Raw genomic sequence first — 19,435 nt, forward strand, 5'->3', positions numbered from 1 at the left:
TGAATTCATTTTAAGTATTTTTTTAAGTTGTCAAATTGTTGAGTTTTTTCCAAGCTGGAAAAATTTTGCTCTACCAAGCCCAAATCAAGTCCAAGTATGCGAACTATAGCATGCTTTTCTTCATCTCGTCTGACAACTTACCATTCCAGATCTGTTGTTCTTGGAAGTGGCATGATAAGGTTTTGAGAGAAGTTGCCCTTTTACAATTGCTAGTCCAAGGCTGGTGTATGAGAAGTCATGGCCTTTCTCTTGGCATGAGTGTCCTGTGTCATTTCAGCCAATTAGCAATTTTGCTTAGCTGATGTGAGGACAGTCTCAATTGCTTCTGCTCTAGTCTGCATATTCTCAAACATATGAGTAAGATTAATAAATGGAAAATGAGTGAGCATTTCCTGTCCCTTTTGTAAATGTTGGATACACTAAAAATACTTATGGAGAAAATTAATTGAGCATTTTGATGGGACTTCCATGCGTTTCATTGTCTGTTACTTGGGCATCAATCCTTTTGTTATCCTCCAAATTGTAGCATTTGTAATTGTTTGTACATATTGGAGGCTGGCTTTGTTATGATCACCCTCATAGGGATTGTATGGTTTATTTGCAGCACCATTCATATAATTAAGACCTTGCAAGGCTAATAGAATTAAGACCTTGGAAGGCACCTAGTGGATAGGGTGTGGGAGCAGACCTTTGCAGGGTTTGGGTTTCAGAATTAAAGTAGTTTTCTGGAGCAAAAGATAAATACGGCAGGGTAATCCCTCTGAAAGTTAGGGATATAGTGAGGCTGTATACGGAGAGTTAAAATTTGATGAAATACCTTGGTAAGAGGAGTATGGAACAGGTCTCCATGAGAAAGGACTTGAGTTGTCCTGGTATATTCTCCATTACTCCTTAAAACACTTAAGGGAGAATTGTTTTGCCTCATGGGACTAGTATTTCAGAAGAGAGAAGCTGCAGAATGAAGCATGGATTTGACTTGCGAATTCATTGAGAATTAGAAATGAGAGGCCGAACATTGTAGCTCCTTCTTATCCATGTTTATGGTCTCTGTTTCTTTAGAGTTGTTCTCTTTCCTTGCTACTGCTTTGAGGATCTGTGTCTCATTTCCTCTATTTTTCCTTTAGTATACCTTTAGAGGTGTATTGTAATTGTGAAGGCACTTACATTTATAACAATAGAGATTTCCTTTTATAATTTTTTGGATGAGGCATTTACTTCTGCTTTGCACTACTATATATATAAAAGTTCCCAACTTTAAGATAACCAAAAAATACTACCTGAATTTATTACAGCTGAGGCATTGATGTTGTATCTCACGGACCTGAAAGTTGCCTCACAAAATTGTAACAAGTGACATCATTATTCTGGCTGGGAATGATTCTGTGACCTGATTGGTTGTGATGGGAGCAAGCAGAAGAGGGGCATTTTTTCAGGCAATGGTTTAGGAGTTCCAAGGTGGCCCCTATAAATTAAAATGTCATCTAAACAAGGCTCAGTCTTTCTGACATTTCCCTGCCATAATGAGAATTAAGACAAAGATTTCAGAAGTACTGAGGCAGGTATTTAAAGCACCTGAGAATAGTAAAATCTTATGAGTTGTTGCAGCATTCCCTCCAGTCACTTGAATGAAAGAAAATCTAGTGAGCGTTAGCTGTCTTTGATGTTCAAATGCATTTTTCACTTACTCAAATGGAATTTCACTTAGTCAGATTTTTAATGGCACGGAATTGTTCAGCTGTTTTGGATCTTTGATCTTTGATCATTTGTTTCATAATGATTGATTAGGTAATTATACAAATGGTCACACACGATAATTACAAATCATAAATGAAAGTATCATGAATTGAGAAAATTGATATTAAATATGGAATTGGGTCATTGGCCAATCATTTATATCACCAATTATATCACATACGCAGGTAAAACCTGCAACATTATGGATGATTTAAACTGGAATAATTTTTAAAAGTCACAAATACCAGGTAAATACAAAAGGAAAAAGAAAGATAACAAAATCATTTGGCAGCCATAGTCAACCACACAAGATTTAGCTAAAAGAGGAAAACCAATCTGAAAACTAATTTGCTTTTTGTGATGGTATCACAAATTGATGCACTACATGCAGAAAGATGCCTTAATGCTCATTCATGACCACTTTTATTCCAAGGACTTGATTCAACCAGTGAAACACTACCCTACTTTTAGGTTTCAACAGAACCATCTCTCTTGAATCCTTGATTCTCAAGGAAATGCTTCAAGTGAAAGCATTACACCATAACCAATCACTCCAGCCAGAAAAAGATGCTATTTCTCCAGCATTTATTATCATGATATAATGGAAAATGATTTCACTTAGGTGTTGAGACTATATCATGAAAGCAGAAAGCTAACCGTGCAATTGCAAATACAAGTTGAACAGTTAAACCAAGTTGAAAATGCAGCCATTCTAGCTGGTCAAATAGAGCATTAAGAATATTAGGATATGAACTGTTTATCTGGAAACCTGCTTGTACCTATAAAGATTGTCCTAAAACAAGACTAACAAAGGCCATTAGTTGCACAACATGCTCATTTATTGCAATGCTTCTGAGAGCAAAAATGGCATAGAACTTTAACCAAGGATGTCTTCTTAAATGAATTCTTAAATGAATATTTGAGAAGAAAGCCTATTTCTCCAGCTGTAGCAACTAATGGATCTGGAACCCTATAGAACATGTTCATTAATTGAAATAAACACAAAGAACACTATTAAGCCATGGAAGTGTATCAAATAATTCATTAAAGACTATAGTAGGAGGATAGAAATGCATCATAGCAGTAGAATGTTGCCAGTCACATGGACCAGCCTATTATTCAATCATCCATGTTACATTATAGATGTTCTTTACAAATCAAATTGTTCTCAATTTCAACATTGTATGAACCTAGGATGCCATAAGTTATAATGAGGTTATAGTATAAAAGACTATGGCACATTTATATTATCTGAATAATAGATAGCTCTTAGTACGACAGTATATTCCTTCTATTTATTTAATGAAAGAAATCGGAATTGCATGTTCTAAATTAGTAAAGAAAAGGATTTCGCCAATGCAAAAGGGTGTAAAATATTGAATTGAATATAACCTGCAGTAAATCCACCAAGAAAAACATATAATATATAATCAATTACAAATATATGGTGCATATATTTAAATTGTGCAAAAAACTAAATCCCTCCATTATGTGTGAATCTCCAATCATTTATTTCCAACAAGAATACCTGCAGGAGTGATTTGCTCGGGTACATCATGACCTTTCAAATTCATCAAGGTTTCCTCCTCAAAACGCTCACGTCCCTCAAGTAATATGCTGAGGTACTTGTACAAGTTGCTCTGTACCATTAGTTTGATACTTTGCAGCTCCTCCTGTGAAAATTTGTCATCTTTGTAGAGAAATTTTGCCTGTCAATATCCAATATAGAGATCAGCTGAAATTCCACTCGCCTATTTGTTGCAATTTCATTCACTTCAGTAAATTATAGATATTCAATAACTAAGAAATATAGCAAGGTGATCCACGAGATGCTGCACAGCAGACCATGAAGATCAGTTTCAACTATCCAATACAAAAAAAGTGAAGATATAATTAATGCAACTTCAAGGCAACCAAAGCTAGTTCAGAATGAGGATAACGAATCCAAATACATCATATGTTTAGTTAGAAAAGCATAAGAAGTTCACAATGATAAGTTGCTAGATTTTGAACTCCCCAACAATGTGAAACCCACACCTAGAAGTTTCTAAATACACTTCAGATTGTACCCTGAAGGTAATCCTGATCTTGCAGTATCAGCTTTCTGCAGAGATAGTAAAGGGATGATGAAGCTTTGGTTTGGTACGGAGCCAAATAACCATGCAAACAAAACAGTTGAGGCCATAGGCGTAAAAATAGAGATGATTGACTCCTTTTGGATAAAAGGCATTGAATTCCCCATGTTGAGACCAAATCCAAAATCCTTTGGTCCCACACTGGCAGTTTTACTAACGTTAACATATTTAGGGTACATGTGTATTCAAAGGTAAGAACACATACACCAGGAAAAAAGGTAAAAACATATTAAGTAGTAGAACTTGAATAAACAGAGTTCTGTGCCAATTAGTACATGGACTAGTGATTCAGCATCATGCTGCAATTTACACAAAGCACACTTATTGTTTGACAAAAGCCTCGATGGATTTCAGTATTAATGAATTGAACTATTGCAGGATATGCACAAAATGAACCTTCTTATTAGATTATTGATGCACTTATATTGTTTTCCCCATTTTTATTTGCTTCTTCTGACCTCAGATAATTGTACTGGCATGTGTATTCCTAGACCCAGACAGATTCAACTCCATATCTTTTTATATGGATTTTTTCTATGCCCATCCCAAATAAAACCCCTCATTTATCTAACAAAAAATAAAAATAGAATTCCATCCTGAGGATCTGATTTAGCTCTACAGCTATAATTTGTAACAGATAAAGGTCCTTTTACAACTATGACTGACAAACCAAAATAAGGGTACAATCCCAAAGGTTACAAAAGTCGGACAATCATTTGCACAACTTAATGATATTATGAATATATCCATATCAGTCTGTACCAGCACTCCAGAAAAAACGGGTCAAACTTCAGGCATACTAAGTATCAGCATATGTAATAGGTTGAAAGATAACAGTGGTCAACCAATTTACTTTGTCTAATGTCCCCACCTTGAAATATAATTTAATAATAAATAATAATAATAAAATTAAAATACAAAAGAATAAAAATAAGAAGGGCGGATCTGATTGTGAAAGGTTGTGTCCCTTTCAAAGGGTAGAAATAATAAAGAGTTGCACTCTTTCAAAGGGTGCTAATGATCAAAGGGTGCGTCTCTTACCAAAGAGCATACATGATGAAGAGGTGTGACCTCTCCCTCACATTGAGAGATACAAAGGAAAGGAATCAAAGCATCCAGTAACATGGCCATCAATCAGATCAGATCAGATCAGCACTGTTATTAAGTTAAAGGCAGTAACATCTTTGTTCTTGTTGGTATGCATGGGGATATGCTTTACATGTATGCTTAATATATGAAGCCTGATAATGTTCTTATGCAGAATTTAGTAGTAATATTTATATAGGCTGCAATATGCATGACAGTCATACTTAATTTCATATATATGTTAGTCCCAACCGGTGCTGAGAGGGGAGGGGTGAATCAGCACTATACCGGTTCTACCAGATTTTAACCTTAATCAAAGTTTCTATTCAAACTTAACACTTATCAGTATAAGCAGCATTAATAAGAAACATGCACACATAAAATCAATCACACATGACTACCAAGATTTATCACGTGGAAACCCAAATGGGAGAAAACAACGGTGTGAGTAGAAACTCACAAAATCTGCACTCTTCTGGAGTACGCCTGGTGAGGAGCCATCCCAGTTAGGAGATTACAAAGACACTGTTAGGTGCCACCCGGTTAAGGGATTTTCTTTAAGGCCTGTTAGAACCTTTACTCTGTTAGAGGTAGCCTTGTTAAGGAACTTAGGATCATCAATTAAGATGTCACCCAGTTAAGGGATTTTACAAAGGGACCTGTTAAAGTTCACCTGGTTAAGGGATTTTACAAAGGGACCTGTTAAAGTCCACCCGATTAAAGGATTTTACTGTTGTAGTTATTAGAAAACAACAGAGAGAATGATCTGCTCTAATAGCTACTCTTATCTTAATCAGATCCAATTGAAGCTCTTTGTTTTGACCATCGGTTACACTTGCTCTGCACTCAACTGGTGCTCTGCATTTCACTTGCTCTACACTCTACTGGTGCTCTGCACTCTACTGGTGCCCTACACACTTTCTCTACTCTTCACACTCTCCGAGCTCCGCACACTCTCTTTACCACTCTACTATTCACTTAGCAGTTCTGCACTCTTCTCACCTTACTAGATCGCCTCTCTTCAAAATTGCACTTAGCAATTTTCCAATCAAACTTTTTGGTTTTCGCCAAAAACCTTTATACCATGTTTTGCCAACACATACCTGCTGATTCCTAAATGAGTTTACACCTAACACTCGATAGATTTGAAATCCAAATCTTCCCGCACTTTCTTTGCGCGCTCTCCATCAATCTCGCCATCAACTCATCCTTATCTGCCACTGCAACTCATAATTCTACCAACTTTTGGGTCGTGTTCTACCTTTTTAATGCAAACCGGAAAATCCGCACAAATCTCACCTTAACTGGTTATTAACGGCTGGAGACTTCACTAGCAGTTTGTTTTGATGATATCTCACCATGACCGACTCACCTTTGGTCATCACATCCAGCTTATTGGTCACTGCTCCGAGATTCTCGATGGATAGCACTCTTCAACCAGTATCACCGGTGTAACACTTCATCTTTTGCCACCGGTCACTAATCATCAAGCAAATTGATCACCTATCTGTCCAGAGTGTTCCGGTCGTACATAAGACTTCTTAACTGTATTCTGAGTCACCTCTTGTGACCGCATCATCATTTCAACTACCAGTTTAAGAGACTAATCTCAACACCTATCAGATGCTTGACTGACTGGTCAGCTACTCTGTTTATCCTTCAACCGATTAGTCTTTGACCAGCACACTGCTTAAGTGTGTCAATAATGCATATTAGGGAAGCATTGAATCCTCCATACTGATTGCAGCCATGAGTAAACCATTGAGGTTTACAACACCTCCTTGCCTTATTCACCGGTAAGTGCTAGTCATCAATGACAATACTAACTGATGAACCAGTTGTGCCAACACCATCAGTTATGCCAACAATATATTCATAATTCATGAGAACATAGTATTCTCATAGCCTAGTCCTTGATACTTCTGCTAATGCCTATGGAGGATGGGCTAGATTTGTGCTAAGGGAGAGGCAGTCTAATTCCAACCAATTAGGTGGTCCCGAGATGGGGTAAGGATCAGTTTCCCATAAACCTTGAGGGAGTAGTCTCGAGATGGAGTAAGGGCCTACATCCGTAAACCTTGAGGGAGCCTGTTGTAGTTTGGTTTCTCAACGCCCTAGTAACATAACCACCCCTTCCTCCCTTGGGGTGAGGTAGTAATAAGGTTAGATCATAATATAGAGGGCTATGGATTATTAATGTGGAATTGATAGAAAAAAAGAATAATAACTTGATAATGCATTTAGTAATGTATAATAATTGTTGGAAATATGGCAGCCTCCTAGTAGGGGACATTACAAATGGTATCAGAGCTTTGATCCTGCCATCCTGCAGGGTAAACATGAATCAATAATCATTCTAGTCAATAAGAAGGAATCTAATAATACATGTATTTGCATGTATGCTCCGTGTTTGCACATATTCATGTGCATGCTCCATGTTTTTTTATGTGTATGCTCTATGTTTGGTTCATGCCTAATATGTTTCCAGCATGCGCATTCCATGTGTGTTTGCAAAGCCATTTCATATTGGAAGTCGTTTTGAACACTCCATGATCAATTGCTTGAGGACAAGCAATCTTGGGTGGGGTGAACTGTAATGTCCCCACTTTGAAATATAATTTAATAATAAATAATAATAATAAAATTAAAATACAAAAGAATAAAAAATAAAATTAAAATACAAAGGAATAAAATTAAAATATAATAGAATATAATTAAATATAATTAAAATTTAATTAAGTTAATGAATTGTCAAAAGACATGGAAAGAAAAGTTGTAACTCCCTCAAACATGAGATATAAAGGGAGAAGAGAACCTCATTTGAGGGGATAATTTGGAAATTAGAATTGTAGATATGATTTAAATAAGAAGTGCAGATCTGATTGAGAAAGGTTGTGTCCCTTTCAAAGGGTAGAAATAATAAAGAGTTGCACTCTTTCAAAGGGTGCTGATGATGAAAGAGTTTGTCTCTTGCCAAAGGGCATACATGATGAAGAGGTGTGACCTCTCCCTCAAATTGAGAGATATAAAGGAAAGGAATCAAAGCATCCAGTAACATGACCATCGATCAGATCAGATCAGATCAGAACTGTTATTAAGTTACAGGCAGTAACATCTTTGTTCTTGTTGGTATGCATGGGGATGTGCTTATATGTATGCTTAATATATGAAGCCTGATAATTTTCTTATGCAGAATTTAGTAGTAATATTTATATAGGCTGCAATATGCACGATAGTCATACTTAATTTCACATATATTCATAATTCATGAGAACTTAGTATTCTCATAGCCTAGTCCTTGATACTTCTGCTAATGCCTATGGAGGATCGGCTAGATTTGTGCCAAGGGAGAGGCGATCTAATTCCAACCAATTATGTGGTCCCGAGATGGGGTAAAGATCAGTTTCCCATAAACCTTGAGGGAGTAGTCCCGAGATGGAGTAAGGGCCTGCATCCGTAAACCTTGAGGGAGACTGTTGTAGCTTGGTTTCTCAGTGCCCTGGTAACATAACTACCCCTTCCTCCCTTGGGTTTAGGTAGTAACAAGGTTAGATCATAATATAGAGGGCTATGGATTTTTAAATGTGGAATTAATAGGAAAAAAAGCATAATAACTTGATAATGCATTAAGTAATGTATAATAATTGTTGGAAATTTGGCAGCCTCCTAGTAGGGGACATTACACTTTTCCTGAATAACATATTTTCTGAACAGTGTTTAAAAGCCTACCACTACCAGTATGTCATCTTTTCCCAATAGGAATTAAGGACCACAAGACTAATGAATGTTCAGCTTGCCACAAAGGTGAATCATGTAGCAAAACCAATCTATACAGTACTTCTAAGCATTTATATTTTAAATCTGCTAATTTCACCAATTTCAATAACTTTGGTTTTTGAAATATATGTTTGAGTCGTCTTATAATTTTCTTTTGCTTTGACCTTTCTTTATCATAAAGTCAGTTTTCAAGTTGTGTCTCTAATGTCCTCCATTTATTAAAGGACACACAACTTGAAATTTGATAAGAAAGATAAAATTAAAGTTAGAAGCAAAGCTTGATTTCCATGAAGAATTTCCAAGTAAATAAATATAGCTAATATAGAGATTATCATCATAATTCCATTGCAACTCAACTTCCATTTTGCAGTGTTTCAAGATTATCATTCAGAAAAGTGCCCCCCAATTGTTACAAAAGCAATGGAGATCAATGAATCAAGGTGTCATGGAAATCACATTCTTCATGTACTAGGAATTTACCTGTTTAAAAATGGTACTGGTGCCAGAGCCTTGAAATCCAAGTAATAGAAGCTTTTGAATCTTTTTCTGCTCCAAGTAATCTGGGACAGATCTGCTTGAGTGGTTATTCGCATCTTCTCTTGAGCCATTGGAACTCCCACGAGGAGTGGGCAGCGAGAGCAAAGAGCATATCAGCCTTGTTAATGCCTGCCTAGCAAACATTGTAAAGCAGATGCTTCAAACTCACAACCAAAGCCATAAAATTTTGGTAATAACAACATAAAGAGCTCGAGGGAATGAAGCATAAACACAATACACAACCAAAACAAAGCTCAAATATTTTTTTTCCTAAAATAAAAGGCGCACCTTGCCCCATATGTTTCCTTTGATATTATTCTGGCCTTCCTCCTCATATGTACCATCAGAATACACCCAAAAATGAGTGTCTCGTGGACACTGCACTCCTGCCAGCTACATGACACAAGAAAATCATTTATGACAGGATACAAACAAGCTTTAATTCACGAGTATGCATTTTAGTGTTCAAACAAACCCAAATGCTCAGGATAGGAAACAACTCAATTCATTGCTGCTGTGCTTGAATAAAGTCACAGCTGCAGCAAAACCCCATATAGAAAATGTTGAATCATGTGTGACAATGAAAATGGACAAAAGAAGGAACAACTTGGTATTTGAAGAGAAACAACTAAGACTTGTTTGCTGCCAGACAGTATCTGATTCTAGACTCAGCAGTTTTGGATAAAAGCCTACATCAAAACTGCAACTCTAGCTATTTCACAAGAACAGCCACAATAAGAAACTGACAAACTGGATGTCAACATACCCAGAATTGTACAGATCAATGCCCAAAGTTTAGTGTTTGAATTGAAATATCTGGTGGTACCAAAGAACTTTTAAGACATTTTCATCAGTATTCCATTCTTTGGACCATGTAGACAAAAATGAAAAAAATGAAAAACTATGTGTGATCAAGGTTTGCCAAGCTTCTCGACAATTCGGTATCCAGTCATGCATGCAGCATACATGAAATCAGAAGCATCATCTAATAAGTCACAACTTATAGAGTATTCTCATTCTTCAATAACATTACATAAAACAGTCAGATTATCTTCTGGTGAGAAGTTATCTAACTATTTTATTTAACAAAGTTCTATTAACAACTTAAGAAACTTGAAATCTAGTTGTCTCATATTTTCTTCTCATTTATAGCATCGGCAATCTTGGCAAAAGACGCATTCAAGCTGAAAAAACATTTGAGAAAAACAGGAACAAAGTCAGCATACTTTACTTTCTAGTTTTGGGAGAGTTTTTCACAAAAAGAGCATGACAGGCGAATTTCCCAAACCACGAGAACATTTTACAGACAATGTAAGTCATTCAATGACCTATCTAGAATTTTCATCTGCTCTCTGGGTACAACAAATAAGCTTCGCAAACCTTCAAAATAATTTGCAAAGACAAGAAAACAGTTTTGTTTGTATACAGTTCGGTGGCATCAATCATAGAAAACATTTCTGTCTGCTGTCTTATAACATCTATAGTGGTTTTTGTGAAGTATCTGTGACTTCAGTGTTTTGAAATGTATAGAAACAACAAATCGAACAACATGAAATAACCTCACAGCTCAATGGTGGAACCCACAGTTTACAATGAAAGCAGCACACAGTCATGGAGATATAATACGATTAAACTATCTGCAAAAATGAAAACTTTTTTTTTTAAAATTGAAAATATGGAGATGCATCAATTAATCAAAGATTATCCCAGCTTCAAGATATCACAAAATTTGCACCTCCAACATGTAAATCAAGGAAGGAAAAAATCATAATTGCGGGCATGATTCATATAACAAAAGCATAAGAAATCTAGCTAATTCAAGCTTAAAAACCCAAATATTTAAACCAGAGGCTACCTTTAGCATCTTTAGCTCTACTTTAGTGATCTCACGCCCATTGATGTAAACTTGGGTATTTCCATTACTTGCTTCAGGTAGAAGTTTTCCTCCCAAGTTCAAGTTTGCACTTATGATCTTATCTGGCTTTTCACCCTCCTGCCATCTCAACAGGAAAGAAAGAAGTACCCAGCTCGTTAATTTTAATGCTCTTACATTTGGTGCTCAGAAAATTAACTATTTTACAACAAACTCTAATCTTACCAATGTTTATAAATACTGACCTTGCCCCAAAGTCCAGATTCTTTGTCATACCAATATCGCCCAGGTTTTAGCTTTTGGGGAGGTTTAGGACAACCAAGTAATTCTACCATTTCTTCTGGTCTTAGTTGCCTCCCATTCACATATAGTTGTTCTGGTCGAAGTTGATTTGCTGGGCATTCCTTCTCAGCCTTCATAATTTGCTGAATCTCTAATGGGCTAAGAAGGCGACACAGCATCCGTGAGGATTTTCCTAGTGCTGATCGTCTTGACTCGTTAATAGGCTGACCAATGCAAGCCACACATTTTCGGCCCTCGGGCATTGATCCCATTGCTCTGAGCACACAATTGCTACAGTATTTGGCATTGCAGACTAAACATGTTTCTTTATCCTTTAACCGATTACTTTTCATGCATCTCTGGCATATGCCTTTCACCTGCTGCTTTTCTGATCCTCCATAATAACCAGTTTCCATATGACCTAATGATACTGGTGGCAGCTCTGCGGAGTTGAACTCGGATGAACATGGATTATCCGATTCTGTGTCGTCTACATTATGAAATGTTACTGAAGCATTATTTTTTGTTTCATTTGAAATTGGATTGACCAATCTGCATAAAGAATTACGAAATGAGGCTGAAGGAGATGATGATGAAGAGTTCGGATTATGATATTCCTGTGCAGATGAACTTCCAATGGCCCTAGAAGTTAGAGAATGTTGTGAGCCAGTATACAAACCACTCAATGTGTTGACACAGACTTCATCATCCTTTCTGGAAACGCTACTTTGAGGATGTATTAATGATGATCCATTCCCAAATTGAGGTGGAGAAGAATCAAATTCTTCTTCCGCTTCCTCTGTTGATAGTTTGTCACTACCATGTTCATGTTCTTTATTCCCTGAGTGAGGGGAATCTGATTCTGATCCGTATAAAACTCTAATGGCAGTGCCTTGTGAAGTTGTTGCGTTGGGTGTTTCTGTATTTTCTGAGGGACTGGTTGACGTAGGTGTAGGAGAGTGTGATGGAGCGCATTCTGAAGGAGAAGAGGGATCTGCTGGCAAGTTAATGCATATGCTTCTACTATCTTCATCCTCGACTAGCGGAGTGGAGGGAGTATGAAGCGCCAAACGTGGTATAGGAAGCGGTTGCACAACCGGCAGTGGCGTCGAGATGGGAAAATCAATGGATAATGATTGTGCAGTGGGAATATCTTCATTGTCATCTAAAGGCAAAGGCTCGACTTTGGGAACCTGGTGGGCTGGGGGGCCTTCATACTCTATTGCAAATGCATAATCCTTAACCTCATCCCCCAATGTCCTGGTCTTGTCTGCTTTGGATTTGTTCATGCTTCAATAACAGAAAAACACTAACTTACGGGGTTGAGGAGGAAGAAATGCACCTGCCATAGGACGATACCTGCCAACTGTAATTACCTTGTAACGCGATCGCCGGCTTCTATCAGTGATTCACTCGCTATCTGTCTGTGCAGAGAGAGCTGGCTTTAGGGTTTGTTGGAAGAAGGAAGGTCTACTGATGCTCGTGTTCTTCTCTCTCTCCACCAAAGCTGAGCCGAGCGGAGCCACTAACGCGCTGACTTGTTGCAAATGTAAAGGTAATAATAGCTGTATAGTTGAACTAGGTAGCTCTTCCCAACAAATGCTCTTCATATTGCATATTGCAGGGCCTGTCAACGCCAACGAAGCCAGCGCCTGTTTCGCCTTTTACCTATATTTACTTGTCTTTTTGGCTTCACCTTTTACATTGCAGAGTATCAAACTGAACACTAGATAGCATCCCATAAATATCTCCTCTCAATTAAAAAATGGACTAGCCATGGTGAAGATAGATAGCATCCCTTGCACTTTTCCCTTTGATGGGGATATTCTTAAAGAGAATTTGTTATAAGTTTAAATTATGTTTACCAGTAGAGTATGTAGTCTATAAAAAGATGAATTTCCATTTTCATTTTCATTTATGCAAGCAATAGTACAAGTCGCTTTTTTTAATTAATATTTATATATAATTTAAATTAAATTTTGTAATTTGTAAGATTGGTTTTGATTGATTGATTTATGAAAACAATCTTTGAAATTTTTTGTTTTCAAATGTAAATTTATGGTTCACTTACATTCATAATTAGTTAGTGTATCAACTTCAAATACAAAGCATTTCATTCGTCATCTTTAGAGTTGTATTTAAATATTGATCCTAGCTTGTTTTCTACATAAAAAGTCAATCCTTATAAGATTTAGTTATGCAAGCCACCCAAGATCAAGAGACTAAAGATAGGCACAAAAGATCAATAAATTGTATTATAAAAGATTAACATATAATCAATGTGTATACAAAATGAGAGCAATATTAGTAATGTGGGATAATAGGACGTATAGTCATATGTGTGCATGGCATCTCCACCAAACTAGAAAAGTACAAGTACATGATGCAAATAAAATATACTTTAGTAGATGCCTACCGAAGCAAGCTTATTGTATCATAGATATATAATATGAAATAAAGTAATAAATTAAATGCAGATAAAATAATGCACCAAGACCCCCCATAAATGTAGCTTGATTAGTTGGGTGAAAAGACGAAATCCAACAAATGAAGCTTGATGCAAAACCAATTTACAAATAGATCCCCCAAGAAGAGAGATGGAAACCCCCCCTACATAGAGAAAAAAAAAGTCAACTTCAAACTAAAGAGAAAAGGGAAGGAGTTAGAAGCCCCTCCCAAAGAAGCAGTGTCTCACAACCCCAATAAAGCTCACAAATGAATACTTAAGTTTTTGTAAAGGGTTTGATGAGGATATCAACAATCTACTCAAAAATTGAACAACATAAGAAAGTAATGACATGTCCATATGTGAGCTTCAAATATTGTCTAAACTGGGGTAGAGACCTAAAAACATCTATATGGCACACTAGTTATCAAAAAATATGATAGATAGTCATCTAAATTGGATACCAAACTTAATGAGGATGTATTGAATTCAAATGACTTTACTAATGGCATTAACAAGCACCCAATACTTGGCCTCAATGGAACACAAAGCGGTAGCAAAGTAGTTTGTGTATAACCAACATATAAGACTTCAACCAAGTAAGAAGTTATAACTTGATGTGAGTGTCACATACCATTTTTATCAATATTTTAATTGCAAATATTAAATTAGGAAAATGATTTATATCTTATGATGATATGGATGAAATGGAAAAAGAAAATGAAATTGAAACTTAAATTGAAATGAAATTGGAATTGGAAATGGAAATTTAAATGTGAATGAATGATTTAAATTGTTTGATTGTGAAATTGGGGATTGTCATTGTTGATGAACAATCGAGTGCAAGTGAATGCAGGAACAGGTGAACGTGGATGAAGCTGAGAACTTGGTTCATGTAGAGTTGTGTTTAGCATTTTGAATTCAATAATGGAGATGGAATCTCACACACCACAGTGGTTGCATCGACTGCATCTTGCATAAATGAATGATTATTTGATACGAAGGATGTAATTTTACATGAAGAGTTAAATTTGATGTCATTGTTTTAAAAATAGATTGATTTAATGTTTTTAAATGATTAAGCGTGTATTTTGATGTTTGTTTGTATATACATTGTTTATGCAGAAGGAGTAATTGTCTTCAAAATGAAATAAATGAAGTACAATGTTTATATTTCATCATTTGAAATATTGATATACGTATATACATGTATAATGTGTATATATATCGACTTGTCTAATGCATGTTCCATACATTGAAACTTGTATTAATAAGGAAGAAGTCGATATGGAAAAAATTGACTTTGCATGCTTTACACTATGCATTGAATACACCAAAATTTTGGAAGCAAAACAAAATCGAAAGGGACTGTTAAAACTAAACTGGCAATTGGATTTAAATGTGGCAAATTAGATAGTCATGACTCATGGAAAATCGACTTGGCATGTTTTGAAAAACAGTTAAAAGTAATAAAGACTCTTGGATATCGATTTGTAGAGGAAGACTTTGCTAACCAAACTACACTTACCTAGCAAAATCAAAATGCCACCACTGCAGTTGGAAACAATAAAACTTCAATTTGTTGTTAATGAACATAGAGTTTAAAGCCATGATTTCAGGAACAAAAACTTACACCCTCAGCATATAGGTAAATACGTATTCATTTTTCAAGGGACAACAGATGAAAAAAAAGGAATAGATACGCTAAGAACACAGCATAAAAGCACAAAGAATAGTCTTAAACATTTAGCCAATTTGGGAAAAGAGAAGAGAGGGAAATCAATAACATCTTTCAGGTTTTTGATCATTCCAATATAGGAGAATCGATTTTATCATGTAGGTCATTGTTTCAGTTTGTTTAAAATATGAATGGTAGAAAAATTATTTATTTTGAATGAAATCATTGTCTTAATCATATTTCTGAAGAATATGTCTTTCTCTGTCAATTTAGAACTCCAATTTGGTAGAATTGCATCTCTGTTTGTTGTAGAATTCATCTTTGTTTGGCTGAAGATCAAATCAGCACAATAGAGCTTATATATATATATATATATATAAATTGTCACTAGGAAATTTGAGCATAAGATTCATAACCTATATTAGCTAACCACAAAAACTAACAGGCTATGAAAGAAATCCCAATACATGCAATAGAAGAAGGAAAAGCAAGATTTCAACATAAACATGCAAACCATATGAAGAAAACTCCTTCCTTGACCTCCATTGTTCTCCTTTCTCCTCCAAATAGCGGATTTGTGTGGATCTCACCTACAAGTGCAAAAGCATGAAGCAAGATTGATTTTGATAGCGCAGGGATACTAGAAGCGTGGTTAAAAATGATGAAAAAATGCATCCAATTTATAAAGAAATTGGAGAGATTGATCAAAGATTGGAATAAAATCAATAAAATTTGCAATTTAATTCGATCAAGGGAAAAATCAAATTGAAAAAGGAATGCCATGACACACTTTCCCATGCAAGAGGATAAGATCATGTCAAGATAAGATTTCCAAATCCTTGAATTTGAAAATTATAGAAGTAATATCTTCCAAAATATCCATAAAATAAGATAGATTTTAGGAAGGATATTAGTTGGCAAAATCAAAATGGAAAGTCGAGGAACTAGTTGGATATTGATGAATTAAAAATTAGGAAAATGAGAAGAAATTAAGAATTAGAAAGATTTGAAAAAAGGAAATTAGAAAGAATCAATAAATAAATATTCCTTATTCATTAATTCATAGTTAGCCAATTAAATAAAAATATTTAATTGTGACAAAGGGACCTAGGATAAAATTAAAAAAATTATTTAACCTAGAAGGACAATGACAAAAGCATTAAATGATTAAATTAGAAAACCCTAAGAGAAGAATTAGAAATGCAAGAACGACAATTAGGTCTTGACAAAAGATAATTGATGTAGGGTTGATATGATCATGATGAAAATTGGACAATTGATAAAGTATCGAAGTTGATTGATAAAGATCAGTGATTATTTGATCAAAATTGACAAGGATGAAATTAATAGACATCAATTGATGAGGACCAATGACTAATCGATCCAAATTGACAAGAAATGATGATTAATTGAGATCGATGACGAATCGATCGAAGATTGATAAAAGGTTGACTTAATGAAGTTCGAATGACCAAAGACCAATGACATATTGGTTGCAAATTGATAAAGGATTGATAAATTGATGATTGATAAGGACATTGAGAAGGTTTGACAATGTCCAATTGATATGATAAGATTGATAATGATCAAATATCATAATTGATGATGATGTCGACAAGACCTAATTGAGAATGCGAGAAACACAATTGAAGAGGGAAGAAATGCAGAAGAATGACAAGATGTCGACAAATGATGAAGATCAAGTGCACGACATAGAAGAAATGTTAATAAGATGTGAAAACCCTAAAATAAGGTCACACAGACATGTTAAAGTATGACACCACAAGCATTGACCATTTTTAGATGCCTACATTTTGCCCCTCTTTGAGACAATGCGATTATGAGTGTTGTTTCAAAGAAAGATCAAGAAATATGCCCCAAACAATGACAACATATATGGATGCCCCCTCGAGGAATTGGCTGTAAAAAATCTAGAAAAGAGGCCAATTTATCGAAAATAATACCAGGCCTAGACCAAGATGACTGCAATGACTGACAGAAAAAATGTTAGAAAGAGAAAATATGATGAAGGAGAAAAATGTTAATAAGAAGGGAAGAATGGCAAGGGATTGTAGAAAAATAGGATGATTGATACCAAATGAAGAAATTCTTGATTGATCAAAGAGAATAAATAGCATGATAATGATCGACTTGATGAAAAGATAGAAGGATTCATGGGATAGAGGAAATGTTAGCCAGAAGAAATGCAAGCGAGAAGTGAAGAATGATTAATGTGATGAAATCTTGCTTTCACAAATTCAACTAGTAGGTGAGATCATTTATTTGATATGGCAAAATAGATGCGGCACACCATGGTAATGAAGGCCAGGGCGATAATGCAATCCCTTTGCGTAAGACATACATGTTCACAGACAAGGAATGGTTCAAAAATCCTAAGACAAACTTGCCCCAGAATGTTATGAAACACTCCACAAGAAGAAGACAAAAATAATAAAGGACCATGAGCCATCCTGACCACTCTAAATCACTTAGTGACATCATCGAGCAACATAGGAACATGGTCGAAGCCAAAAATAAATCAATAAAAAGATAAGACTCACAAATTCAAACAAGTCAAACAAACATTCTAATCTTCGTTGCCAAAGTGACAGTGTCGTGATAAAAGGAGGATCATGTTGTCTAGTTTCAGGGAATGCAGTACCCCGTCTAAGATAGGACATAGTCTGGTTTCGAGTATACCACACCCTGTATAAGACCCATGATAATAGTGACAAAGACAAATGATATTGATGTTGACTGATTGACATGACAATTTTGATCAGTTTGAATGCCTGGTTTGATTGAAAAGTTCATCTATTAATGCATGATTTGTTAAGCACAGTGTTGTAACATGTTATCTGTTTGTTGTCTACACAAATGTTTGTCTATGTACAAAAGGGACAGTTTATTGGTGAAATGAAACAAAAGCGACTGTTTTTTAATTTTTAATGTTTTGAAATTTTTAGGGTTTTTGAACATTTTAATTTTTAGGGCTTTTTTTTGGGGATATTTTATGAATGTTTTTGAATTATTTCGGGACATTTTTTGAATGTTTTTGGATTATTTCAGGACATTTTTCAATTTTTTTAGGACTTTTTTTTTTTAGGACTTTATTTGATTTTTTTGGATTTTTTATGATTTTGCCCCCAATTTCTAGCAAGGCAAGGAGTATGACAGGTGAATAAATAGGCTTGCTGAAATGATGGTGGATAGAGGGAAGACAAAGACCTTTTATTATGGAGACAATGGGACAAGAGATTGGATATGGCAATGTAAAGCAGTGACATGGCATGAGGGACATGTCAAGAGGTTTTTGAATCCATGTTTAAATTTTGCGTCGTTATGTCAGATCAAGCTCAAGGAACGAAAAAAAGAGTGTATGTATAGTGATTTGATATGGATAGGATAAGAAAGACCAAGAATGGATAAGGGACATGGACTGAAGGTTGGGGTAGGCTAAGGGATAGTGGCAGAAAGTTGCAATAAGCCAGAGAATATGGATGAAAGGTTGTAATAAGCAAATGGATAAAGACCAAAAGCTGTGATAGACTAAATGTTGCAAACAAGATACATGATGCTCATGAATATCCTCAGCCTTGTCAAGATCAAATGTGGAAAAGGGGATATGTGCATGAGGGACAATAGGATATGAAGGGTAATAGGACATGATAGGATAATGAAGTGTAATAGGATATGACAGGATAATGAAGGGTAATAGGATATGACAAGATAAAACCTACCCCCAAATATGACATGCAAGAAGCTCATGGATTACACATGACGCCTGTTTGCCAGGTTTCATCATGGTACTTGCCCAAGGCGTCTATTTGCCAAGTTTTCACCAGTGGATGAATTATTTTTGCTTTACTTTTTTTCTTTTTTCTTTT

The 19,435-nt window shown here is 35.6% G+C and overlaps 1 protein-coding gene across 1 annotated transcript in view; it reads right to left on the reverse strand.

Annotated features, from left to right (window-relative positions):
• LOC131040192 (extra-large guanine nucleotide-binding protein 3) overlaps positions 1 to 13,222 on the reverse strand; it is a 56,756-nt gene extending 43,534 nt beyond the window's left edge. The window contains exons 1-5 of the mRNA XM_057973060.2: positions 11,388 to 13,222; positions 11,125 to 11,262; positions 9,558 to 9,662; positions 9,213 to 9,398; positions 3,263 to 3,443 (exon numbers count right to left, since the gene is read on the reverse strand). Coding sequence (XP_057829043.2) covers positions 3,263 to 3,443; positions 9,213 to 9,398; positions 9,558 to 9,662; positions 11,125 to 11,262; positions 11,388 to 12,713 — 1,936 coding nt within the window. The 5' untranslated portion in view covers positions 12,714 to 13,222. The remainder of the gene's footprint in view (positions 1 to 3,262; positions 3,444 to 9,212; positions 9,399 to 9,557; positions 9,663 to 11,124; positions 11,263 to 11,387) is intronic.
• Positions 13,223 to 19,435: the final 6,213 nt, after the last annotated feature.

Source organism: Cryptomeria japonica, chromosome 11 (assembly GCF_030272615.1).
Source record: "Cryptomeria japonica chromosome 11, Sugi_1.0, whole genome shotgun sequence".
NCBI classification, from domain to species: domain Eukaryota; kingdom Viridiplantae; phylum Streptophyta; class Pinopsida; order Cupressales; family Cupressaceae; genus Cryptomeria; species Cryptomeria japonica.